General features: G+C 54.2%; 11 protein-coding genes across 11 annotated transcripts; 4 read left to right on the plus strand and 7 right to left on the minus strand.

Moving 5' to 3' along the window:
• Nucleotides 1–294: 294 nt before the first annotated feature.
• On the minus strand, nucleotides 295–4,057 carry MRS44_002600 (uncharacterized protein; the record flags this gene model as incomplete). Its single annotated transcript, XM_065622892.1, has 4 exons — nucleotides 295–1,217; nucleotides 1,268–2,052; nucleotides 2,118–3,378; nucleotides 3,427–4,057. The coding sequence occupies 4 exons, from the start codon at nucleotides 4,055–4,057 to the stop codon at nucleotides 295–297; spliced, it is 3,600 nt and encodes a 1,199-aa protein (XP_065478964.1).
• Nucleotides 4,058–6,157: 2,100 nt separating this feature from the next.
• On the minus strand, nucleotides 6,158–7,052 carry MRS44_002601 (uncharacterized protein; the record flags this gene model as incomplete). The annotated part of the gene is made up of 2 exons (XM_046275178.2): nucleotides 6,158–6,809; nucleotides 6,862–7,052. 2 exons carry the CDS (start codon nucleotides 7,050–7,052, stop codon nucleotides 6,158–6,160), a joined length of 843 nt encoding a protein of 280 aa, XP_046136712.2.
• Nucleotides 7,053–8,182: 1,130 nt separating this feature from the next.
• On the minus strand, nucleotides 8,183–9,995 carry MRS44_002602 (uncharacterized protein; the record flags this gene model as incomplete). The annotated part of the gene is made up of 8 exons (XM_046280752.1): nucleotides 8,183–8,565; nucleotides 8,619–8,798; nucleotides 8,848–9,031; nucleotides 9,084–9,287; nucleotides 9,338–9,442; nucleotides 9,503–9,586; nucleotides 9,725–9,815; nucleotides 9,961–9,995. 8 exons carry the CDS (start codon nucleotides 9,993–9,995, stop codon nucleotides 8,183–8,185), a joined length of 1,266 nt encoding a protein of 421 aa, XP_046136713.1.
• Nucleotides 9,996–10,275: 280 nt separating this feature from the next.
• MRS44_002603 (uncharacterized protein) lies at nucleotides 10,276–10,575 on the minus strand (the record flags this gene model as incomplete). Its single annotated transcript, XM_065622893.1, has 1 exon — nucleotides 10,276–10,575. One exon carries the CDS (start codon nucleotides 10,573–10,575, stop codon nucleotides 10,276–10,278), a length of 300 nt encoding a protein of 99 aa, XP_065478965.1.
• Nucleotides 10,576–12,646: 2,071 nt separating this feature from the next.
• On the minus strand, nucleotides 12,647–13,317 carry MRS44_002604 (40S ribosomal protein eS10; the record flags this gene model as incomplete). Its single annotated transcript, XM_046280753.1, has 3 exons — nucleotides 12,647–12,692; nucleotides 12,753–13,165; nucleotides 13,279–13,317. 3 exons carry the CDS (start codon nucleotides 13,315–13,317, stop codon nucleotides 12,647–12,649), a joined length of 498 nt encoding a protein of 165 aa, XP_046136714.1.
• A 335-nt stretch (nucleotides 13,318–13,652) lies between these two features.
• On the plus strand, nucleotides 13,653–14,498 carry MRS44_002605 (uncharacterized protein; the record flags this gene model as incomplete). Its single annotated transcript, XM_046270566.1, has 1 exon — nucleotides 13,653–14,498. The coding sequence occupies one exon, from the start codon at nucleotides 13,653–13,655 to the stop codon at nucleotides 14,496–14,498; it is 846 nt and encodes a 281-aa protein (XP_046136715.1).
• Nucleotides 14,499–14,859: 361 nt separating this feature from the next.
• MRS44_002606 (uncharacterized protein) lies at nucleotides 14,860–15,461 on the minus strand (the record flags this gene model as incomplete). The annotated part of the gene is made up of 4 exons (XM_065622894.1): nucleotides 14,860–14,894; nucleotides 14,951–15,014; nucleotides 15,078–15,190; nucleotides 15,410–15,461. The coding sequence occupies 4 exons, from the start codon at nucleotides 15,459–15,461 to the stop codon at nucleotides 14,860–14,862; spliced, it is 264 nt and encodes an 87-aa protein (XP_065478966.1).
• A 351-nt stretch (nucleotides 15,462–15,812) lies between these two features.
• Nucleotides 15,813–16,337, plus strand: MRS44_002607 (uncharacterized protein; the record flags this gene model as incomplete). The annotated part of the gene is made up of 4 exons (XM_046275180.2): nucleotides 15,813–15,875; nucleotides 15,938–15,953; nucleotides 16,061–16,123; nucleotides 16,183–16,337. The coding sequence occupies 4 exons, from the start codon at nucleotides 15,813–15,815 to the stop codon at nucleotides 16,335–16,337; spliced, it is 297 nt and encodes a 98-aa protein (XP_046136717.1).
• Nucleotides 16,338–16,579: 242 nt separating this feature from the next.
• On the minus strand, nucleotides 16,580–17,087 carry MRS44_002608 (uncharacterized protein; the record flags this gene model as incomplete). Its single annotated transcript, XM_046272546.2, has 2 exons — nucleotides 16,580–16,714; nucleotides 16,767–17,087. 2 exons carry the CDS (start codon nucleotides 17,085–17,087, stop codon nucleotides 16,580–16,582), a joined length of 456 nt encoding a protein of 151 aa, XP_046136718.1.
• Nucleotides 17,088–18,103: 1,016 nt separating this feature from the next.
• On the plus strand, nucleotides 18,104–22,045 carry MRS44_002609 (uncharacterized protein; the record flags this gene model as incomplete). The annotated part of the gene is made up of 3 exons (XM_046275181.2): nucleotides 18,104–18,312; nucleotides 18,368–21,950; nucleotides 22,001–22,045. 3 exons carry the CDS (start codon nucleotides 18,104–18,106, stop codon nucleotides 22,043–22,045), a joined length of 3,837 nt encoding a protein of 1,278 aa, XP_046136719.1.
• Nucleotides 22,046–22,617: 572 nt separating this feature from the next.
• MRS44_002610 (uncharacterized protein) lies at nucleotides 22,618–23,680 on the plus strand (the record flags this gene model as incomplete). The annotated part of the gene is made up of 2 exons (XM_046280754.1): nucleotides 22,618–22,771; nucleotides 22,830–23,680. The coding sequence occupies 2 exons, from the start codon at nucleotides 22,618–22,620 to the stop codon at nucleotides 23,678–23,680; spliced, it is 1,005 nt and encodes a 334-aa protein (XP_046136720.1).
• Between the last annotated feature and the right edge of the window lie 128 nt (nucleotides 23,681–23,808).

Here is a 23,808-nt window from a genome sequence, read left to right on the forward strand (position 1 = left end):
ATAAAACAATACCACCAATATTTGATCTGTTAAGAATGGGTTGATGTTGAAACATGATGAGAAAATGATCGAATTTTACCTATTGGACTTTGCCTTGAGGATGGTTTCCCATTAGATACTGATGCGTGCTTTAGTGTATTCAGGGCACTTGTAATGGTTTGGATTCATGTTCTAAACACCACATCATGGCGCTGATGTAGTTCGGTATAGTCTATATATATTCCCAGTTGATAACCCTTCCAAACTCCATAGATGAAACGGAATGCCAATTCATAATTTCGTCAAGTGTATACTTTACTTTAGTCCAAAGCCCTCACTCTCACGAACGGCCGTCCACAACAACTTCTCCAGCCTCTCCTTGGACTCGTATCGTGAGAGGGACAGCATGTTGAAGCATGTTCTGGCAATGGGGAACCTGCCCTCATCTTCTCCAAGGCAGGAAATCTTGATGGGCAACACAGCGGCGCCCATGGCGGGGATTCGGTCACTACCGGTAATGAACAGCAACAATTTGCGCTGGTCTTCAGGCGTGGCCGCTCTGAATGTCTCCCAGAACCAGTCGATAACAGGCTCGGAGCCATCTGGCTTCTTGCTGCCCCAATTGTCGTACTCAGCAACACCCCGTAGGGAATCAATATCGAGGGCCTCGTCCGACCCTCGCACAAGAAGCTCAATCTCTTCCGGTCGGAACAGGGACAAGGCATTACCTCCGCACACAGTGTAAAAGCCCCTCTTGAAAGGCTCAAACTGCCTCGTCACGGACACATCAATGATGTACCGCACGTAAAGGTCCACATATTCTCGCCGATTATTGTTTGTGACGGGAATGCGTTCACCTCCTGGACAAAGGGGAACCTCGACGGTAGTGCCATATTTCTCCGTCTCGATAACAAAATCGAGAGCAAAAGTTTCCTCCACATTACCCTCATACTCGAGCAGTTGTCGAAGTCCTCGAGCCAGTCCAGGTCGGTATTCAGCAAGATCCTCGAGAGTATATCGCATAGGGGGCCTGGGGTGGGAAGAGGCTCCTGTACCCTGAGTTGGAGCCGATGCAATCAGTTTCCGGAAAGCAAAAGGTGGGAGAGCCAGGTCCAAAATGGTTGAGTTGTAAATAGCCAAGCCCATGACAACACCAACCAAGAAGAACTGATCTGATGTTTCGAACGAGTTGGGGTTGAAATAGCAATGCTGAGAGTCCTCGTCATAGATAAACATCCCTAGCACAATGTTAGCTTGATTTGGTGACACCGAAAGCAGTTTCTCTCACCATGGTCGGGATTGAAAACTTCTCTGACGAGAAGCAAAAACCATTCCTTGCGTAAACCGCCAGCATCAACTCCCTCCTCGCCCTTGAAAGTAATGCGAAGGCCTTTCTTGATGTCCTCGCTCCCGCTTCCAATGACCTCACTGACAGCCTTTAGACTGTCATCAACTAAGCAATCTCGTCGTACGTTGAGTTCGAGGAACTGGTTGATGGCCTTGCGACTCATGATACTATCAAAGAAGGCGTCTCGGGCTTTGCTCTGCATCTGACGACGAGCATCATGCTCAAGGATGTGGTTCTTGGCCCAGATGCTAAGGAGGAATGGATACTGGCAGAATGAGAATTTTCCTCTCCGAGCTTCCCAGTTCTCAAAGTCGGCAATCAAATCAGTGTAATCAATCATGGAGTTATAAAAGTCGCTCGTCGGCAGCACCTGTCCATGAGAATGAACAGCATCTCGACTCGGCCCGGTGCCGTTCTTACTAATGATCGGCGGTGCGTCTTCATTCCGCCTCCCATGGGGGAGGTTGTTGGCGGCAAAGAGGAGAGCCAGAACCCGTGAAGAGGCCTTTATCTGCCAATCGTCGCCATACACAATCTTCTTTTCAGGCTCCTTGGTCTTCCTTGAGGAGCCAGAGCGGTTGATTTCGTCATAGAGATAGGCCCCTGAGCGTCCTTCTTGCATCTGTGGGATTAGGCCAGCCGTTATGTCAACTCTGACTTCTCGTTTCTTTTCCCTCTGACGCAGCATGCGGTATGTGAGGAAGCCAGAAGCCAGATCCTTCGTCCTTGTAAATCGAGAGGGTGATGCCTCGCAAACCAGGTGATCAATTGGTTGTGGCATTCAACCGACGAGTTGGAGATCAACCCAACGATGCGCTTGATGATCCCAGAATGTTGGCCAGAAAGGAGGCCACTTTCTGGGGTGCCCGTTTTCCCAGATCGTGTCTCTTTAGTTGCTGGCGGCTTGGTATCTGGCTGGAGAATTCCGCCAAATGATTGCTGGTCTTCGTAAAGGAGTGGGTTTTCAAGCAGGATGAGAAGAAACCGCAGGTCTGCCGGGTCCTTCAAGGGCCGTCCAGGTCGCTTAAGGAGCATTTCAGTTGCTTTGAGTAGCACACGTCGAGCATGCTCTTGGCCCTGCAAAAGATCTCGCTCGAAAGACTCCAGTTCTCGTGTAGTAGGTGTCTGGAAGTCATCAGCCCGAGAAAACTCTTCATATACAACGAACCAGCCGGCGGCAGTGTTTACGACAGCGCTGTACCAGCCCATCAAATCGCCCCAATTCATCTGTGGGGTCTTGGTAATGGCTGGAACGCTTGAAAAGCTACGCTCATTTCGATGCGTTGGTGGTCTCCGGGATCGCGTCTCCTCCTGACTGCCAGTCCACCACGTTCCATTCTCTGCAAAGTCGCCCAGTAGAAGCAGCTTTGGATCAAGATCCCACATTCCATCGTTTTCTTGGGGGCTGCTTCGCTCTTCTCGCTGTTCGCGCGCTTTCCGGTTTTCTGAAGGTTCTCGACGATGCTCTCGTTGCTCTCGTTGCTCTCGATGCTCGTGTTGCGCTACAGGCCTCCGGCGGGTTGATTCACTTCCCCCTCTTGGGGGATGGCGATGGTTATGGGTCATGAATGACGAGTTGATGCATTCAAATGAGCCGAAACAGGCAACTAAGTAGTCTTCCAGCGGTTTGAATATTCGCTTAGGATCGCTGTCGTCTGTCGTCGAGGGTGGAGTGTGGTGATCCTTGGACCCATCGCCTGACAAGATGTTCTGTACTGGGGGTTTTTCTGTGTACGAAGACGAGTAAGATCGAGCAATAGGCGCAGAATTCGTTCGCTGAGCGCTGGCTCGTAGGGTTGGCTCCTCATCGAATACATAATGCGACACATGTATAGTGGGAGATTTGGAGGGAGCCGACACCTCCCGGCTTGAATCTATCACCACGGGTTTATGGCCAGCAGCTTGCATTCGGCTGCTGAACGATAGTCTATTCTTTGAATGATTTTGAGCATCGTGCGCGGGTTTAGGAACTCGATGTAGTTTCTTGGACAAGTACGAACGAATAGATTGCTGAACAAGACGTCTCGTTTGCTCGATCGAGATATGCGGAACTGCATCGCTATTAGCAATTGATCCAAACCGTTTCCGCGAACGCCTACCTCTTGCCGGAGAGGGTTGGGGTGCGCCAGGGGGGCCTTGGCTTGCATCGCGGCGCGTTCTCGAGGTGACATTGTCCGCACTTAGCGGCTCCAGGTCATTGATAGTGGTACAGATGGTGCACTTGAAAACCTTGAGGTCCCTCGGCCACCGCACTAGGGAACCACAGGTCATGCAGTTTCCCGTCGCAAAGTCCTTGCTCCCTGCAGGACCCCCTCGAGTATGGGACGGATTCCGGGCGTGGTTCTTGGGCGCTTGTCGAGGCATTGCGGCGTCATCATCTGTGAAGCCCAAGTCGGGCGGAGGCGCGCCGACAGAGTTCTGCCTCTTCTTCTTGCTGCTAAAGAGAGAAGGGAAGGGCTGGCTCATAGAGCGCGTGTGCTGGGGTCGGCGAGCAGGCTTGGATGGTGGTCGCGAGGGGTGATAGTCGGAGTCGTCGGAGCTCGAGTCGGCGTTGGCATTGGAGATGGACAGGTCAAAATTGCGACCATTCGGTGTCGGTGGCAGCGCTGTCGAATAGACTGCGTTGAGAGTCGTGGGCGTGTGTAGAGCGGTGTTGTGAATTCGACTGATGAGGTCACCAGAAGAGTTGTTGTTGGGTTGAGACCCACGACGAGTCGACCAGGGAGCCATTTCCAGGGAAGCCGCCGAGGATCAAGGGAGCTGGTGTGATGGTCACGGGACGATCGTCTAGTTAGTGGGAGAGCCCTTGAGCTCGAATTTGGCGGCGGTGACAGGAAAGAGAAAGATGATGACTTCGGAAGGAAAAAGAAGAGTATCTCTTCTCCCTCAAGAAAGCATCATCAAAAGTCTGCGAGTCCAAAATTGGAAGCAAGCCTCGTCGACGCCAGGTACGCCAGGATGTCAGGGGAACCGGGCATAAGCAACCTCGAGGGATACGGTACACAGACGTTCAGTTCAGCTTTGTCCCCGTCGAGTTCCAGGGATGGATGGAAAGAAAAGGTCAACATTCAGGCGAAGGAGTGGTGAACCGATGTCGTCAAACAATCCCGCGGATGCGGTTGGTGAAACAATGGACGAAAGCCAGCTCAGTACAAGAATAGCTTGCTCGACGTGGTGACGATACAGTGGGCTACAAGCGGCCGACCGGCTTCCGGCTTATCAACTGCGACCAAGATATCCTGGCTTCTGGTGGACGAATTCGTCCAGAGCGTCTTGCGCGTTCCGCCGTATCCGTCATTCACAAGCATGGGAATCCAATCGAGGGTCGGGTTTAGACGCCCAGAAGCAGGGGGTCAAGAGGAACCGCGACGAATACGGACGGGCATTGCCAAGGAGACGTGGAGTTCCAAGCGGCCGCTCAGGAATGAAGTGGACAAGCAAAATGCAGGATTGGCATTTGCTTATCCGAGCTTGGACGGAGACGCACCATGGGACAGGCTCCTCCTTGGCTGCTACCGGGAATGCGCTTATACACGATCTCGAGTGCAGCGTTGGACCTCGTATTCTCCCATTTTCGCTTCATTTATAGCCTCGCCCAATGAGCGCGAGAGCCGTCACCGCATCTGGACTTGCTAGTACAAGGGTAGTAGCACGACAGTTTCTATGATAGTTGCCCGCTCATGTCATCAACAGCACGCTCCTTAAAGGAGAGCTGCTCGGAGTAATCTCCAGGAGATGCTGACCTGCAAACATGGACCAGATTCAAATCCCGGATCCGAAAAAAGAGACGAGATGAAACGAGATGCAGGGGCTCTGTTAAGCCATTGACGATCCCCGCAAAATTACCCCTGGCGGCGGATGTTTGTGGCGGCCGAAGGACGGGACCCGTCCATCACGGGCAGCCAGTGGAGGGCGCCAGCGAAGCGGCCGAAGCCGGCAGCCGGCCGGGCCTTGAAGTTTGTTGTCTATCACCTCACGGTTCGTGTCTTTAATCAGTGATTCACCATGTCGTATTTCCCCTGTCGTTTATTTGGGCGCAAATGATATATGATGCCCTCTTGACGAGTTACCTGACACGCTCGTCTCAGCGGGTTAGCCGAGGACAGCAATCCATGATTAATCTCCATGTTGATAGCCGACCTTCGGTTGCGTAAAGTATGATGGCCATAACCTATCACTAGCGGTTCAACTCCCAAGCCAGTGTGAATACAGCGTCTTTGCAAACGTAATCTGGGAACACTGTGGCGTGGTAACGTGGTAATTTAGAGTCCAATCGGCGATTTACCCTCTGAGTTGATGAATCAACACGTAGAACAGGGGTTTATCTTGACACAGCAGGGCAACATCAACCCCAGCAGGTCGCAGGAAATTATACGGGCTGCACATACGGATACTGACTGAACAACTCTAGCCTATCAGCAGGACTCAACTCTGATATCCACAAACACCAGATAAGCTGGGTTTCTAGTTAACCTTAACTCAACTTGAGTCTCACAACATTACGAGAAACTACCCTAGACACTGGGTCTAAACATACAAGTCCGTGCAGTTTTTATGCAAGGATCTATGTTTGTAGAATCACTGTAGGCTTTTGCTCTCGTGCATTCGATTGCCTTGCAACTGAGTGGCTGTGATCGCTTGGTATTCATGCTAATAGATATATCCAGAGTGTGCCCAATTCACCGTCGTCAAAACCAGTCCCTTGCTATCCAAGCCTACACCGCAACGCCAAATGAACCTTCAAACAGTTCCGCCCGTGCCGGTCATGACGCGACATGCTTCCCGAGATCATGTCATTTCAATGCTGGAGCAGCTCCGCAAACTCCGGTCTCAACCCAAAGATAACATCGATCTCCTTGATCGTCTCGCTGCACCACGAGCTCCCCTCCACACCGACTCCCACCAGCCTGGCCATATCTGATGGCTCCACCCCAGGTCGCGTCGTGCCATGCAGCGTGTAGTCGGCCTGCCCCGGACAATGTTCAGATCGCCCCTCAGCTCTGCCATAGTTTCGCCTCGGGTGTTGCGCAGCTCAAAGATGCAGCGACCGTGATCGATCTCCACAGGACTCGGATTATCTAGGCGAAAGGTCGCCACAATGCCATTATCACTGGAGCGTGATAGCTTCTTGAGCTCCATTTGCGGTCCGTCCATGCACTTCAGTGGGATATCGAGGCACATTTCGCAACCCGACGAGGTGCCCAAGGCTCCAACAGTGCACCAGCCATTATCGAGCTGGAAACTGCTCTCGCTGTCGAGCATGAGGCTTCGGATGAATGTTCGAAAGGCTGTCATATCGGTAATGTCGATGCGCTGTTCCTTGACTAGGACTTTGGTGCCCCAGAAGCTCGTCTGGACTTCAGGCAACTCCACCGTGCCAAAGCTGAAGCCATTGAAGGAAAGTTCGACGTCCATAGCGCCGATGATACTGGAAATGGCACCAGAATCGACAAGGCGGCTCTCGATGGCAAGGCAGAAGGAGCTGGCACATGAGTCAACTAACGCCATAAACTGTGCACAGCGACAATGCTCACCTTTCAGAAGCATCACTAATCTTGATCTTGGTAACTTCGAGACTCGCGCGGTCCAATAGATACTGCATCACTGTGTCCATGATGCCAAACGGGGAGAAGCGTGCTCTCTGACGATGGGGCCTCGGGTCAAGTCTTGAGTCGAGGATCGGCCGGGCATAGGCCTTGAAAAGTGGCGAGTCGGCGATGTTCATGGCGACTGAACTGACAACTTCTGCGAAGACAGTCTCGTGCTTTGGTATCTGAACGTAAGACCGGAATCCCCGGGCTTAGCAGGCGAGGTGAGGTTGGTCTGGTGCGACTCGGTCCAGGCAAATATGATGATTGAAGGCGTTGGTCAAGTTGGAATCTGCGTGCACGAAGAATCGCAAGAGCGCAAACAACAGGGCAGATGGATCCTGAACAGTGCAGAGTAGACAGTCTGGAAGTGCGAGGCAGGTGCAAACAATGAGCTGAGAGCATGAACCAGCGTCAACCTACATATGAATGTCCACGACCCAGCCATCCATCCAACATTATCAGCTGTCCTCCTGCATTGCCCATCACTCATCGCGCAAGACATCGACAAGGGCCATCCCACTCGACCCGGAGGCTCCCGTCGTCTCTATACACGTACAGACATGCACCCATGCGCTGAGGTTGGGATACTATCAATGCGCCCTGCAGTTGGACCAACAGGCGCAGACAAGCTTCAGCATGCAGTCACAGTGGCCTAGCGGGACCAGGATTCACCACCAGATGTTCACTCTTGTGGCTGTGACAACTTCAAAAGAAGGGCCAAGTCTGATTTAATTTGATCTCATGTCAGCTTGCGAATTGGGTACCAAGCCGCGCTCACCATGTTTCCGGATCCTATTGGGTGGTTCGGGACTATTTCTAAATCTGATAGGATCTTATAAGCGGCCATCTCACAACTGAGTTGCCAAAAGGAGCAAAGAGAAGAAAAGAAAAGCCAAGTTATTCACCGCTATCCTTCAGCTCCCTCAGCTCAGAACATGGCCTGACTTGCACAGCATGGATCTGGTCTTGAAATCATGCCAAGTAGCTCCACCACATACATACATGCAGATGCAGCTGTCTTGCGGGGAAGCATCCGTCAAAAGAAAGACGAAAAGAGATCCTGGGTCTATTTGAGAATCCGCGAAGAAATACAAATGCTAATGATAAAAGGCGTCTCTGGCAGCCTAGGCAGGTATTATCTGTATCCGATCCCACTTGCTCCGTTAAATCATCGTGCAGATTCCCCTCTTACATGAACTGGAACCATCTCGGAAGGAACAACCCGGAGAACAAAAGCCAAACGAGAAAGAATTGAGAACGCCGCTTACGAGGATGCCTCAGGCTTCTTCTCCTCTTCTTCGGGCTTCTTCTCTTCAACCTCGGGCTTTTCAATAGCTTCTGTCTTCTCCTCAGCCTTCTCCTCGACCTCGGGCTTCTCGACCTTCTCCTCTTCGGGCTTCTCAGCCTCGATGGGTTCGGGCTCAACAGCCTCAGGCTCGTCACCAGCCTCGGCCTTTGTGGACTCAGCAACCTCGACCTCCTCGGGGGTGGCCTCGGGCTCCTCATCGTCAAAGACGATGGCAGCCTTGATGGCGGACTTGTTCTTGATGCTCTCAAGAGCCTCACCGAACTGCTCAAGCTTGAAGGTCTTGTTGACGATACCCTTTGTCTTTACCTTGCCAGAGTCGAGGTAGTCAATGGTGGCGGCTGTAACCGGAAGTCAGCAAATGACAGTGAACAGAAATCGTGGCATGACTTACGGAACATGTAGGTCTCGGAGAACGAGCCCAGAATTGTGATCTCATCACCAAAGATCTTGGATGGGGGCCAAGAGACACGGTCGGCGTTGGCGTACACGCCGTAGACGACCAGGGTACCACCACGTCGGACATAGTTGATGGAGTCCTCGAGAATTCTGACGGAGCCGGTAGCCTCAACAACTATACAGATGTTAGTTCCGGACTGGCTGTCTATCCAATGCGGACCTACCGATATCAAAGCCATAGGGGTTCTCCTTCTTGAGCTGAGCAAACTGCTCATCGGGGTTGGATCGTGAAAGCTCGATGTACTGGTCAGCAGCCTCGAGGCTCTTGGCCAGTTCCATCTTCAGACCACCGGGCGCAGCAACGGTGACCTTGCAGCCACCGTTTTGTCGAAGGAGTTGAGCAAGCATCTATAATGCCATTAGCCTTGGGTCGGCGACGAGTGTTGAAATTGCAACCTACCAGACCAGTAGGGCCGGCACCGAACATGAGAACATGAGAGCCCAGCTTGGGTCGGATCTTCTCAAGACCGTGGCAAGCGCAGGAGGCAGGCTCAAGAAGAGTGGCATCAACCCAGGAGAGATTCTGAATCTTGAAGACCTTGGCCGCGGGATAGGCACAGTACTCGGCGAAGCCACCGTTCATTGTTACACCGTGGGCGTTGAACTACATATTGTCAGTATCACCCTTGGCAGTGAGTTGTCATTATTACTGACGTTCTCGCAGAGAAGAGGCTGGCCTCTTCGGCAGTAGAAGCACTCATTGCAAAGCTCACTGTTGTCGGCAGCGACACGGTCGCCAATGGCGAATCCATTGACGTTCTAGATAATGTGGGTTAGCGAGATCTGCCAGACAAGGTCTATCGAGATTGGAACACGAACCTTGCCGACGGCGGCGACGATACCGACGGTCTCGTGACCAGGAATCAAGGGGAACTTGGCAATGAATTCACCCTCATGGATATGCTAGTGCAATTGTCAGCCCCTGTTTGACGAGCATGTTCAGTGCCGTGAGTTGGGGTAATCACCAGATCTAAGATCCGAGGTCAGCTGCTACATATCCCCTGTACGAAGCGGTAGTATTGACTTACCAGTTCCACACACACCGCAGGCCTTGACTTGAACGAGGACGTCATTGTCCCGCATTTCAGGGAGCGGGACGGTCACGATGGAGAAATCTTCGGGCTTCTCATATCTATATTCAGGGTGGAGATCGATGTTAGTCAAGGGGATGTTGGAGTCCAAGCTGTCGAGCTAATGACAAGCGAAAGGATGACCTTGATGGTCTCCGCGGTGGGTATATAAAGCTATGAGTGTCTATGTCTAGGGTCTTGACATACCTGAGAGCCTTCATTTCTGTGGGAAGAGTCGCCATTTTGACTGAAGAGGGGTCGGACGAGGTGGGATGGAGGTGAGTGAAGTGAACAAAGGCGTCAATATCGGGACAGGTGCTGACGACGAGGTGTTAAGGACAAGTCGAGTGTTTAGGGAGATGTGTATCCCTGAGCTTGCTGAGTTGAGAGAAGAGGAGGAAGCTTGTTGACCGAGCTAGATATGAGATCGAAGCGAGGAAAGGCGGGTTTTTGTTGACGAGAGATAAAGACAAGATGGGGAGATTATCGAAGACAACGGGTATTTCAACAACAGGGACACGCTCATTCCCGAGGGGAAAGGGAAGAGGACGAGGCCCAGGAGTCACCAGGAGTCGCAAGGTATCGTCGGGACTCGCAAGGAGTCGGCCAGGAGCCCATGATTCCAGGGGTATCTCGCTCTGCCCACCTCCACGATGCCCGGCGAGACACCGAGCCACCGAGCCAGACATCAGGAAATGCCAGGAAGCCATGGCCCAACATGGTGAAAGCATCGATCTGCCTCCCACCCAAGCGAGTGGTTCGTGCTGCTCCGCACCAGTAGCAGTGCGGCCATCTTGGAAGGCGCCCAATCTCGACCAGCATGGTGGGCGCCGAGTGTGGAAGAGTCACCTCATGGTGAAAGCTCGAGCCCGTTTTCCCCAGTCCAACATCCCCTGATCCTGTCAAAGCCCTCGGTCCTTTCGACCGTATCGTCATGACGCCTCCAAAAAGGGGAGATATCGGGAAAACAAGGAAGAGAAAATGGCTGCAGCGTGCCTCTTTGAGTGGTTTTCACTGCAACAAGCTCAGCTCAGCGTTGCCATGGTAGAGGCTTACCATACGCGGTCGTCTCTTTCAGGTCTGTATACTTACACGGACAACTCGACTCCAACGCCTCCCAAGCTCGGGCCAGCAGCAACGACAATTGTCACGGCTGGGTACCTGCTTTCACCAGGCTTACCTAGGTAAGCAAGTGTGAAGTGCAGGCATATGCACCTCATCGCCCATGGGGAAGCTCCCTGGCTCGGTTTCACCGAGAGACAAACATGGCGATACATGCATGATACAACAGCCAGGCCCAGACCGGCGCAGCCTCTCAATGCAAGGCAAGGCGACACAGGGCTGGGCGCGAAGACGCATGGCGACCCAAGGTAAAGGCAAGGTCAGAAAGGCAAGGGAAACCCAGGACACTCAGCCGAGCGGCCGTTGGTAGTAAACGGGCGTTGGACGGTGGTCTGTTTTCTATAAGCCGTTGCCGTTGCTCCAGACGCCGTGAGTGGCCCGGACCGTGGTGCCGGTATCCGGTGAGGCCGTGAAACCTTCCGGTGAGGTGAGAAGGTGAGCCGTGGGCAACGGTATCGTACCGTTTTGTATCTTGTTTACCGATTTCACTTCGTGATGTGGATTGTCATATCAACGACGTAACCCTCGGCGCAGCAGCGCTCTGGCTCCTGGTTGGTTGCTGGCGTGGACAGGGGAGAATATGCCTCTCACCGAGGATGATAGATGAGCCCGTGGCAGCATGCGGAAGGCGATGCCTGCAAGTGGTGAGGCCTGCGAGCGGCACATACCCCTTTTGCATGATTTGCGGAGGTGAGCATGTCGATGTGAATGATTGAGGGCATTCCCACGTACGACTCGCCCCAACGTCCATCTCCCCCAGACTCTCACCACTAACACACCCTGGTAAGTGGCGGAGATGCTGTTTTGGGACTGCGCCTCTGCTCTTCACCAACACACCTTGGCTTATGTGGAGAGAGCATGTAAAGCTTCGACTCGGAGCCGCAGAGCGAGTTCCATTTCCAGCTCTCCCTCCATAGAATGTGCGGAGAAGACGCATGGAATAATCTGGATGCTCCTGATATGTCCCTTTCCCCAGGATTTCACCTACCATTCGCGGCTCCGCATCCTCGAATTTCACCTTACTCGCCGCCACAGCCTCGAAGCAACATAGCTCGGTGGTGTGTTCAAGGTGACGGCCAAGGTGTCCCTGAGGTGTAGGCCTCACGAGAAGAACGTGTTTAAACGGAGCATCTGACGTAAGAGTCAACCCACCGTCCGACACTTGCACTCTACCCCGAATAATTAGCTACGATTACCCCGAGCCCAATGCCAGCGACTGCTGTTCTCTCGTCGTGACAAGCAAGTCTCGGACGCACAAACGAGTCCTCGCCGTTCAGCCGAGAAAGCTTCTAGACGCTGCCTTCCCAACGAGTCCCGAGCTCCCTTCCCACGGTCATCGAGGCACGTACCGATCAAGGATCAAGGGTGAGGTCACGGTCAGGTCACTCAGCGGACACACCTTTCCAGCAAAGGGCATCGGAACGGATCGTTCCCTTCGGGCAGTGTCCGGTTTGGCAGGCAGGTAAGCGACAGAGGTAAGGTAGGTAGGTGATATTCGTATCGTTTTTCACATGGATCACTTTAAAGATTTGACGTCTTCACGTTATCTCCCGAGCAATTATCTCGTTTTGACGGCGGCAACAATCGACCCTGATGCAAATGATTTCCGAGGTTCTAACCCTCAAACTCCCATGGTGTCTGTCTGTCTCCCACGCAACCTGTCACACGAGCGAAACCCATGGTGAAAATTGCCCTCCATTTTTATGAGTACATGCCGATACCGTTCGCCATGCAGCCCATTTGTTCACCATCGCAAGGAAATTGGGTTCGTTTAAGAGGGGGGAGCAGCGCCACGGCCACGGCCGTAACCACCACGGCTGTTAAGCAAAGTTAGCCAATTGCGCTGTCGTCGATGCTAATCTGTCAGGGAAACTCACAACTGAGGAGCGAACTCGCCGGGAGCACCGCCCTCCTTGCCCTCGCCAGCATCCCTTCGTCGGTATCCACCCTCACGGTCGCCTCGGTCGCCACCACGGCCACGGCCAAAGGGTCTTCGCTCGCGCTCGCCCTCGCCGAGCATGCCACGGGGAGGAGCGTGCGATCGTTGTTGCTTGATGTGGGTAGCAGGAACGATCTCAGCGGGGAGGTGAAGCCATTCGCGCAGGTAGTCGAGACCCTCGGGGGTCAGGGTGTAGTAGTAGTACTGCCACGAGAACTGGGTCTTGACGTAGCCTCGGGAGTTGAGGGACTGAAGAGCCTTGATAACGAACAGGTTCTTGGTGTCGATATCGGGGTGCTTGGGAAGGTTGAAGTCCTTCTGGGCGACGAGGACACCCTCTCGGAAGAGGTACTGGCGGAATTGTTAGTCTTGGTGTTTCTTGTGCATTGCCAATTCGCAGCTCATTCTCGCGCGGGCGGGAGCTGCTGCGGCGGCGCCGGGAGCGCCAGGTGAGTCTGTATTACCTCGTGGATCTTCTTGCGGTCGGCCTTGGGAATCAACATCGTGGCGGTATTGCTGCTCGTCGAAGGGGTCGATGTTGGAAGGTGGCAGGTTTCGGAGGGACGAAGGCAGATCTCAAATTGGATAACTTTTGTGGGCGGAAACCCTACTTGAAATTCGACGTAGCGAAGTGGGGGTTTGCTGTGTGCCCGTGGCTGGTGGCCTTGTCACGTGCCGATGCGGTTATCGATGTGGCTGGTGAGGTGGCACCTTGAATCGCCATCGGCCTAGTAGCTTCGTCAACCCAAGTGTTTTTCTAGGTCAACATCAGGCAAATACTTACAACACCCTCCGATTCTCCTCCTGCCGACTTTTCGCGGTCCATACAGTCGCTAGAATGTCGTCGCGAAATCTCAACGTGCTGGTTACCAGCTTTGCCGGTCTCGGCTTGCCACCTACGCTCGTTCTGCCTCTTCCTCCGTCAACTACCGTCACAGAACTGCGAGATCGCATCGACGAGCGACTACCAACAACTCAGTCCAGACTCATCCTCACAACTATTTCAAACAAGCAACTGCCATCAGCTTCGGACTCGCCAATCTCTGAATACCTTTCGACAAGTGAAGATGAGTTCTTGTCGTTGCGACTGGCTGTACCCCTCTGCGGTGGCAAGGGTGGTTTTGGATCACAGCTAAGAGCTGCGGGTGGTCGCATGTCTTCTCGGAAGAAGAAGAACCAAGAAGATCACGGTTCGAGCCGTAACCTGGATGGCCGACGGTTGCGCACGGTGAACGAGGCCAAGGCTCTGGCCGAGTATCTCGCCATCAAACCCGAGATGGAGAAGAAGGAGAAGGAGAAGCGCCGCGAGCGCTGGGAGCAGATTGTCCAACTGTCGGAACAGAAGGAGGCTGAGATCAAGTCGGGCAGCAAGAGTCGGCTTGACGGCAAGTGGGTTGAGGACAAGGAGGAGAGCAGCGAGCGTACCCGAGATGCTGTCCTGGCTGCCATGAAGGCTGGCAACTACAAGGACAACCTACTCAGCACCTCCCACGAGTCAAACTCTACGCAGACGAGCAATGAGCAATCCGGATCGGATGAGGAAAAGGGCGCCTCGTCTCAGGGATCAACGCCGCCCCCTACCGAACAGGCCAAGCCTGAGAAGGAAAAGGCGAGGACATTCTTTGGATTTGACGAGGATGATGAGTTTATGAGCTCCGACGACGAAGAGGCCGAGGAAAAGTGATATTTACACCCTTTTTCATGAGTTTGGTCTCTGGTTGCTATGGCCGGATGGGGCCGGCCAATGACGACCGGGATTAATGGGATTACGGCGCATGGGACCCTTGGTGTTTTTTGGATTTGAATTGCCAGCGCTTCCGGTTGAAGTTTGATAGTTCACATGATACCAATAATAGTCCACTCAATGGCATGAGTCAGCAAAACGTCACGATATCCATGTCATTGATTGAAGGGATGAAGGATTCAGACAGAAGTCAGCGTTTACGAGGATTTTATACAGCAGGCAGCTTCACAAATGATACAATTGCAGTGTGTCTGCTCTGTCTCTTCTAAACCATCCACTACTCCAAGACTACATGTCCAGCTTAAGCGTCCAGCTTGACGGGGAAGTTTCCGGCCTCTGCACGATGCGTTAGTATTGGCTTGGGGGGTCGAATTGTCCAGGGGGGAGCGTACCGCGCTGCTCATCCCATCGGTTGTACCAGCCGGAGGGGCAGAGGGATCGGTAAGAGAGCCAGAACTAGGGGCCAATTAGTAACCGGGAGCTTCGAATAGAATCCTCGTTGTCTTTGGCGATGCGTACCTGGCGGCAGGGCGCAAAGTCCTCACCCTTGGCGAGGATGCACTTGTGGTAGTCGACGTAGTTTTGCCAGCAGTGCTTGGTCTGGTTCTGGTTGGGGAAACGGGCGTCGGTGCCTAGGAGGTCATCATGTCAGATCCAGTCTGGTCGGAGCCATTGGCGATAATGCAATTGAGTATCGATCGCGCGTCGGGTCGTCGTCGATGGTCGTCGGTCGTGGGAGGGATTGATTGTGCTTACCAGCTGCGCGGAATTGTTAGCCTCGGGATCGAATCAGGTCATTTTTTCGAGGGCGGCGCTGGCAGCCGCCCCAGCGGGATTATTAGGGAACGTACCAGTGACAAACTTGAAGGGCTTGGTGACAAGCTCCTGACCGTCTTCCGCCATTGTGAATTGGTTTCGAAGGGAATTGACTTGGGAAAGGAGGGGAGATTTGTCTAGGTCAATGCCGGATGGAGCTCGGTGCGGGCGGTTTTGGATGGAGAGAGGTTGATGCGTCGACGTTGTCGGCTCGAATCAGGTGGTTCGATTTCCCGGGAGAGCTTGGGTTTTGTGCCTCAGGCCGTCACGGGCCAATGGCGTAAGGCACCCAACCCGGATTGGTGGGTCCCGCTGGCTGGCAATTGCTTGCACATCAGATGTTCGTTCGGCCAACTCCAAACACTCCCTCCCAAGGCCGATAATTTCCAATTGAATCACCTCCTCTGGACCTCTCACAGACCCTCCCCACTCATCAAGATGCGTTCCACCGCTGTTCTCCGGATGTTCAGGCAGACGCCTCGCATGCTGCGACCCGTCCCCGTGAGTGCAATGGATGGAATCTTCGGTTATGACATCAATGCTGACCATCTTCCGTCTCGCAGAAGGAGGACCAGGCCGGTACGTGAAACTAGGGAGCTCCCGCCGAGCCTCTCTCGGACCGCTCGAGACTCGAATACCGACTCGAAACTATGTCAATGGGCTGGGAACTAACCGAATCTCTCAAGGCCACACCGTCTCTCAGCGACTCCGAAAGCTCAAGCAGATCCCTCCTGAGCTGTACCCCCTCGGTAAAGCCATGTCCTTCCCCCATTGAGTCCTTTTTCCATGCCCTAACCGCCCGTACCAGCCGTCGTCGTTGGCTTCGCCCTCGGCGCTGCCACCTACTCGATCAGCCGCAAGTTCATCGTCGACAAGAACCTCCGTCTGTCGCGACAGGGCCCCTCTGGGCGCGTCGAGCACCATGGCGAGGCCCACGGCGAGGAGGAGAAGCAGGAGCACTAAGCCCTTACTGAAAGACTGGGGGCCTGCCGGGGAATTGGAAATGATTACTCGTCAATGGGGCAGTACTGTACATGTCGGGAGAATGGTAGCAGTGAATTCCATCAGGCATAAATCTTGAATATTCTCGGAGATGATATATATCTCATGCCCTCCAACCTGTAACCTGTGAATCCAATGCCTCAAAACGCCCTCGCTATGCCAGCAGTAGAGTCAACACCAAACCGAATTTTTCCTTATCTTTTTCACTCAGGTTTCGGCCCTGCAACGTCGAGTCCCTCCAACCCTTGCATGGGGTCAGGGCCAGAATCTGGCACTACCTTTGCATCATCTCCAAGCCTGTCATTCTCATCCGCCGCATGCTCGGCCAGCCAACCTTCCTGCAAGCTCAGTCAGCATCGAATGAGTGAGAGGGGATATAGTCAAACGTACCTTTTCCCAGATAGCGGTCTTACTGCCCAGTCCTTCGTCGGCGCTCTTGGGTGCCTTGGCTTGTGAGACCTTGAGGATCCTTCCGAAAAACTCCGACTGATCCATATTGTCGATTGCCTCCTTCGCATCGGCGGCGTCCTCGTACTCGACATATGCGAACCCCCTGTGGGCTTCTCCAGAGTTTGGTGCTTCGGGCTTTGGCAACTTGCAGTCGACAATCTCTCCAAATGGGATGAAGGCGTCAAGGATGTGACCTGTGGTGACCATCTGGGAGAGTCCACCAACGTAGACTGTCGCCTTCCATCGAGCTGCGTCCGACATTTTTGCTTTATATGAGATTTGGAAATGATGAATATAAGGAGTCGTGGTGAAGGTCGTGTAAAGCTGTCGTCGTGAATCTCATATAGCTCTGCTGGCGGCTCAGAGCAAACGGTTACCTTGGTTGTGGTAAGCTCCGTGCTCGTCACGTGACGTATAGCTTGAGACTCAACGGAACAGCTTTCTGTTTCAAAGTCAATTGTCCATCAAGGGCAGTTTGAAAGAAACATTCTTGCAGGGAATCAATGCAGAGTCAATCTTATACAGATTCAATCCAGAAGTGCCCATGAAGAAGAAGGCTGGGCTTGCTGGATCCTCTCAAGAGCTGCATATCATCAAGTCAACCTCTTACAAGTGCTCACGTACAAGTCCATCCCTACCTACATATCACCCACCACCCAATAGCGTATAAGAGTGAACCCTAGCTAGCAAACAGTCTCATAAAGGCATGTTGCAAAGAACGTCAAGAAAGTCAGTTCTGTGGCTGGAATATCGACGGTATGAGCCGACGATCGCTCGGGTACATCCTCTAGTTCGTGTGGCCATTAACCCTGAAGCGCCATGGCAATGGACAAGGAACAAACAATAAGCTCAGCTATCATCCAGCTTACATCTGACCTTTCCCATTTCCTCACTGCTCCCAAAGATGCCACGGTCACAAGAATTAAAGCCCCTAAAGATAGCTCCCAGCTGAGTCATCACGTGATAGCTGGCCCACCTCGAGGACAGCCGACTACTCAGGGGCACGGACGTGTCCGCTGTTAGGAGCTCCTGAACATGGAGGGCAGCCTGCAATCTGGCATCATACCTCCCAATTAAAGACAACCGACTGCCCAACCTCGCCCTGCTTCGATCAACTTCGAAGCTATACTCGCGGGCAGAGGCAACAACTTCTTTAATACTGACTGGCCCTTGTCTAGCCGGAATTGTTTGGTTTTTGTCCTTATAACACTGACCGCCACCTCTAAACGTCATCCTGAGCTGGTCCTTCGTCGCATTAGTCCCCCGCCATCACCATCATGGTGCGCCTTCGAGAGATACCCCGAACGGCCGCCTTCGCCTGGTCGCCAGGTGCCGGCAAGCCTGTCTTGGTCACCGGTACTCGCGCCGGCGCTGTCGATGCCGATTTTTCTGACGAGAGCAAGCTGGAGCTCTGGGATCTTGCTCTGGACGACCAAGAGCAAGGCCTCGAGTTGCAACCTGTCGCTAGCATCACCACCGACGCTAGGTAGAATTATACCCATGACAGCTCCAGGGGAATACAACATGCTGATCTAATTCAGGTTCTACGATGTTGCTTGGGGTCCCGCCAACGATGATCACCCCAAGGGTATCATTGCAGGTGCCCTCGAGAACGGCTCATTGGATCTTTGGGACGCCGAGAAGCTCATTGCTGGGGACTCAGATGCCCTGATCTCACAAACCTCCAAGCACACCGGCCCAATCAAGACAATACAATTCAACCCCCTGAAGCCGCAGATCCTAGCCACGGCTGGCGCTAAGGGCGAGCTCTTCATCTACGATGTGAACGACATCGCGAACCCTTTCAGGCTAGGAAACACGGCCGCCCGATCCGACGATATCGAATGCCTTGCATGGAACCAGAAGGTCTCTCACATTCTTGCAACTGGCGGTAACGGTGGTTTCGTGACCGTGTGGGACTTGAAGACCAAGAAAGCTTCATTGACTCTTAACAACAGCCGAAAGGCCGTCAGTTCCATCGCCTGGGACCCCAACCACTCCACAAAGCTCTTGACGGCGACTCCAGATGACAACACCCCCGTCATTCTGATGTGGGATCTCCGAAACTCCAATGCTCCCGAGAGAACACTCCAGGGTCATGAGTCAGGTGTCCTGTCGTTGTCATGGTGCTCACAAGATAGCGACCTGCTACTCTCCTCAGGCAAGGATAACCGCACCATTGTCTGGAACCCCAACACCGGCGAGCGTTATGGCGAGCTGCCTGAAGTGACGAACTGGACTTTCCTCACTCGTTTCAACCCTCATAACCCCAACCTCTCGGCGACTGCCAGCTTCGACGGCAAGATCACGGTGCAGACACTACAAAACACCAACCCCGACACATCCAAGGCCGCGGCTGAGAAGAACCTGGATGACGAAGACTTTTTCCGCGCCGCTCAAGACCAGCCCCAGGACGCATCATGGACCCTGGCCAAGGCTCCCAACTGGTTCGAGAGACCCATTGGCGCCTCGTTCGGTTTCGGAGGCAAGGTTGTGGTGTTCAAGGCCAACCCTGTTCAGGCTGGGCAGAAGCGATCTTCCAAGGTTATGATTACCAACTTCTCAATCGATTCCGATGTGTCTTCTGCTACCGAGAAGTTCCAGGAGGCCATCGCCTCTGGTGATATCTCTTCCATTTGCGCCGACCGCATTGAGCAGGCCAAGACTGAGGAGGAAAAGGCCGATTGGCAGGTGATGGAGACTCTCGTTGGCGACAACCCTCGAAGCAAGATTGTCGATTATCTCGGTTTCAATGAGGAGGATCTTGCCAACGGCAGTGTTAAGGAGGAAGCGGGAGAGGCTGATGATGATGAGGCCGAGACCAAGGAGGATGCCGAAGACAAGAAGAAGAAGCGTGTTTCTAGCTTCTTTGACGGCGCCGAGGCCGAGGACGACGATTTCCTGTCCAACCTTGCTGCTACCAAGGACGCCAAGACTGACAACCCCTTCCAACTGTTCAGCGAATCTGATAGCCCAGTTGAAAAGGATATCACCAGAGCTCTGATGCTGGGCAACTTCGCCAAGGCTACTGAACGTTGCTTGAAGGAGGAGCGCTTCGCTGATGCATTCTTGATCGCCAACTGTGGCGGCCAGGAGCTCGTTGAGAAGGTCCAGTCCGCTTATCTGGCTCGCAAGAGCGGCCAACCCAGCTATATGCGCCTCCTTGGCTCTGTCATTGCCAAGAACCTTTGGGACGTCGTTTACAACGCCGACCTTGAGGACTGGCAGGAGACCATGGCTATTATCTGCACTTTCTCTGACCCTGCCGAATTCTCGGACCTTTGCGAGGCGCTGGGAGACAGGATCAACGATGAAGGTTCCCGAAAGGATGCTTCGTTCTGCTACTTGGTTGGTTCCAAGCTCGAGAAGGTTGTGTCGATCTGGGCTGCCGAGTTGGACGAGGCAGAGCAGGCTGGCTTGAAGGAGGCATCTGGAGATTCCACCTTCTCCGTCCATGCCAAGTCCCTGCAAAACTTCATTGAGAAGGTCACCGTCTTCCGTCATGTCACCAAATTCGAGGATGGCGAGAAGGGATTGAGCTCGGACTGGAAGCTCGCCACTCTGTACGACAAGTACACTGAGTATGCTGACATCCTGGCTGGCCATGGTCAGCTTGAGACTGCTCAGAAGTATCTCGACCTTCTCCCATCCAACTATCCCGCTGCGGAACTGGCCAGGAACCGTGTGCGACTTGCCACCAAGAAGCCTGCTGCTCAGCCTAGCGCCAGAGTACCAGTGTCGTCGAGCCGCACTTCGTCCAGGATCCAGCCCGCCATGGGCTATCACCCTCCCCAGTCAGTGCCGGCTCCGGCTCCCGCTCAGACAGCGGCCAACCCCTACAGCAACATCGCCCAGAACCCGGCTCCTCGGTCAACTGGATCACCAGCCCAGCAGTACATGCCCCCGACAAACGCCTATCAGCCTCAGGGCACCAACACCTACCAGCCTCAGGGTGGCTACGCACCACCTGCTCAGACTGGCTATGGAGCCCCTGGTGGCTACCAGCCGCCCACTCAGCATGGATACGGTGCTCCTCCGCCCATGGCTGGACCTCCTCGAAACACGACTCCTTCCTCTGTGCCACCTCCTTCTAAGGCTAAGAACATGGACAACTGGAACGATGTTCCTTTGGTCACTAAGGCACCACCGGCACGTAGGACTACTCCCAGCGTCGGACCTCTGACCTCGCCTTTCCCTGGCCAACAGGCCTCTCACCCTCCCCCTCCTCCTGGAGGCCCGACCCCTTACGGACAGCGAGCCGGAGCAACTCCTCCTCCCCCTCCTCCCAAGGGGCCAGCACCTCCTCGAGTCACGTCGCCCCTGGCCGCCCCTCCTCAGAACTTCCAGCCCCCTCCTCCGGCTGCCAGCGCTCACAACCCATACGCGCCTCCTCCTCCAGCTGCGGGTGCGATCCCGCCGCCAATGCCCCATGTCGTCCCTCGAACGGCGTCTCCTTACAATGCCCCTCCTGCCGCAGCACCTCCTTCCAACCGGTATGCCCCTACTCCGGTAGCGCAGCAGCAGCAGCAGTTCAGTCAGCCCCCAGGCTCGGTGCCGCCTCCAGGTGCTGCTAGCCGTCCCCCGCCAGCTGGTTCGTTTGGAGCGCCTCCTCAGCAGTCGACTCCCCACAACCAATACGCGCCCTCTCCTTATGGCGCTCCTCCAAGCCAATCCTACGGTGCTCCCCCGACCCAGCCTTCCGCACCTCCAACCGGGCCTCCTCCCACTGGACCTCCTCCTATGAACCGATCTGGACCTCCCGCTGCCTCTTCTCCTAAGCCAACTCCTCCGCCTCAGCCCGCCGCGCCGCCCAAGGCCCGGCACCCTGCAGGTGACCGATCACATATACCTCCCAGCGCGCAGCGTCTGGTGGACATTCTGAGTCAGGATATGCAGCGAGTTGCTGTCAAGGCCCCCTCCAACTTCGCCCCCCAGGTCAAGGATACGCAGAAGCGACTCAATATTCTGTTCGACCACCTCAACAATGAGGAGCTGGTTCAGCCCGGCACGATCGAGCAGCTTACAGAGCTTGCGCAAGCCATTGAGGCCAAGAACTACGACGTGGCCCACAAGCTGCAAGTTGAGGTTCAGCGAGACAAGACGGAGGAGTGTGGTAACTGGATGGTAAGTTTATATGGTCTTGTGAATTGCACAGAAGCTAACTCGAATACTAGGTTGGTGTCAAGCGCCTTATCAGCATGAGCAGGGCTACGCCGTGAGTAAGTGTTGGAATGCACGACATGTCTTAATGTAACTTGCTTGAGGACAACCACAAAGGATGTTGGTAAGGGGTCGGGTAGTTTAGCGGAGGTGTATGATTGGGAATGACATTCACGACCACACCTATGCTGGACTCTTTTTAGATTAGAAAAGTATATGATGAATGCGGTGCCTTTATGTAATGTGTTGATGAACGTGGTGCCTTGACTCTGGTTGACTTGCTCTCTCTTTGTAAAGACGCTGAAACGTGATACTGCATGGCCTGTTGAGCCGTTACTTTTTTTGGATGCTCGCGAGTCTCCTATGTAAGAAGCAATGAGATGCCACCTGGGCCAAATACTAGGAACCTATCCTTTAAGAAAAGGTAGATATTCTAGGCAATTCTTGGTTTCCATGAAATTAAATTTGGTGAGACTCTCATCTAGGGTAAGTCGGTATCCTCCACCGCCAGCTGTCATCTGGTCCCACTAAAGCTCCCGCCTCCGCCAAGAAGTACATACCACATCATCGCCCTCCACATCTCGACCACAAGCTCTGCTCCCCTCCAAGAGCTCCCACAAATACCGCCATCATGTCCGATACGGCACAAAGCCCCGAAGATGCCGCCGCAAAGAGAGCGGCCGAGCAGGCGCGTCTGCGCAAGGAGCGACGAGAAGCCAAGATCAAGGCTGGTGGCTCCGCGAGACTGAACAAGATCACTGGTCTTGGAGGTCGTCTTCCAGGAGGTGAGCGACAGCTCGAGAGTGGAAAGGAGAAGAATCGCCGCTGACATCAATACCACAGAGCCAGAACCTGCCACTGCGACCACGACCGCCACAGATTCTCCCTCAGTTCCCACACCAGCACCCGCAGCCGCCACAACCACTGCCTCTTCTGCTCCGGCAGACCACGCCGACCCTGAAGAGGTTGACATCTCTGAGCACTACTACGAGCCCAAGCGCACTGCTTCCGCCCGCGATGCACCCCCGACGCCGGAGCCTACCATCTCCGAGGAACAGCTCCGACAGATGATGCTCGGCTTCGAGCGTGGTAATGGCACTCCTGCCCCGGGCACCCCCGGCGGCCTCGACGAGGACCCCATGATGAAGGTGATGTCCCAACTCATGGCCGGTGCCGGTTTCCCACCGGGATCGGCGCCTCCCTTCCCCGGTATGCCCGGCGCCGTACCTCAGCCTCCTCAGCCTGCCGCCCCTGTCCGGAGCACGTCCACAAACCTCTGGCGTCTCCTCCACGCGCTCGTCGCTCTTGGTCTTGGTCTCTACATCGTAATCCTCACCCCTTTCACTGGAACAAAGGTCGAGCGCGAGCGCGCGGCTCTCGCCGGCACAACTCCCGCCGACCCCCTGACCGCTGCCTCCGAGCCCGAGCTTGAGACAGAGCTCGAGCACCGCAAGCAGCTATTCTTCTGGACGTTTGCCACGGCTGAGACGGTACTCCTCACGACACGCTTCTTCCTCGACAAGCGGGGTACACCTCCGGCGGGCATCGTGGGAACTGTCGTGGGATTCCTGCCGCAGCCGGCAAAGGGGTACGTTGAGATTGCGTTGCGGTATGCGCAGATCTTTTCGACGGTGAGAGGGGACATTTTGGCGTGCATCTTTGTGCTGGGGGCTGTATCTTGGTTCAAGGGATAACTTGATGCTTCATGAGGAATAAGACGTAATATCTTTGCATGGTTTATGGAGTTATGAATGTGCTTTGAGAGTCATGATGGGCTCAACTCTTACTGTCCTATTACGTCAATGTGATGTGCTTCGGTGAT

Source organism: Fusarium solani (assembly GCF_023522795.1).
Source record: "Fusarium solani strain SB1 chromosome Unknown bctg00000001, whole genome shotgun sequence".
NCBI lineage: Eukaryota > Fungi > Ascomycota > Sordariomycetes > Hypocreales > Nectriaceae > Fusarium > Fusarium solani.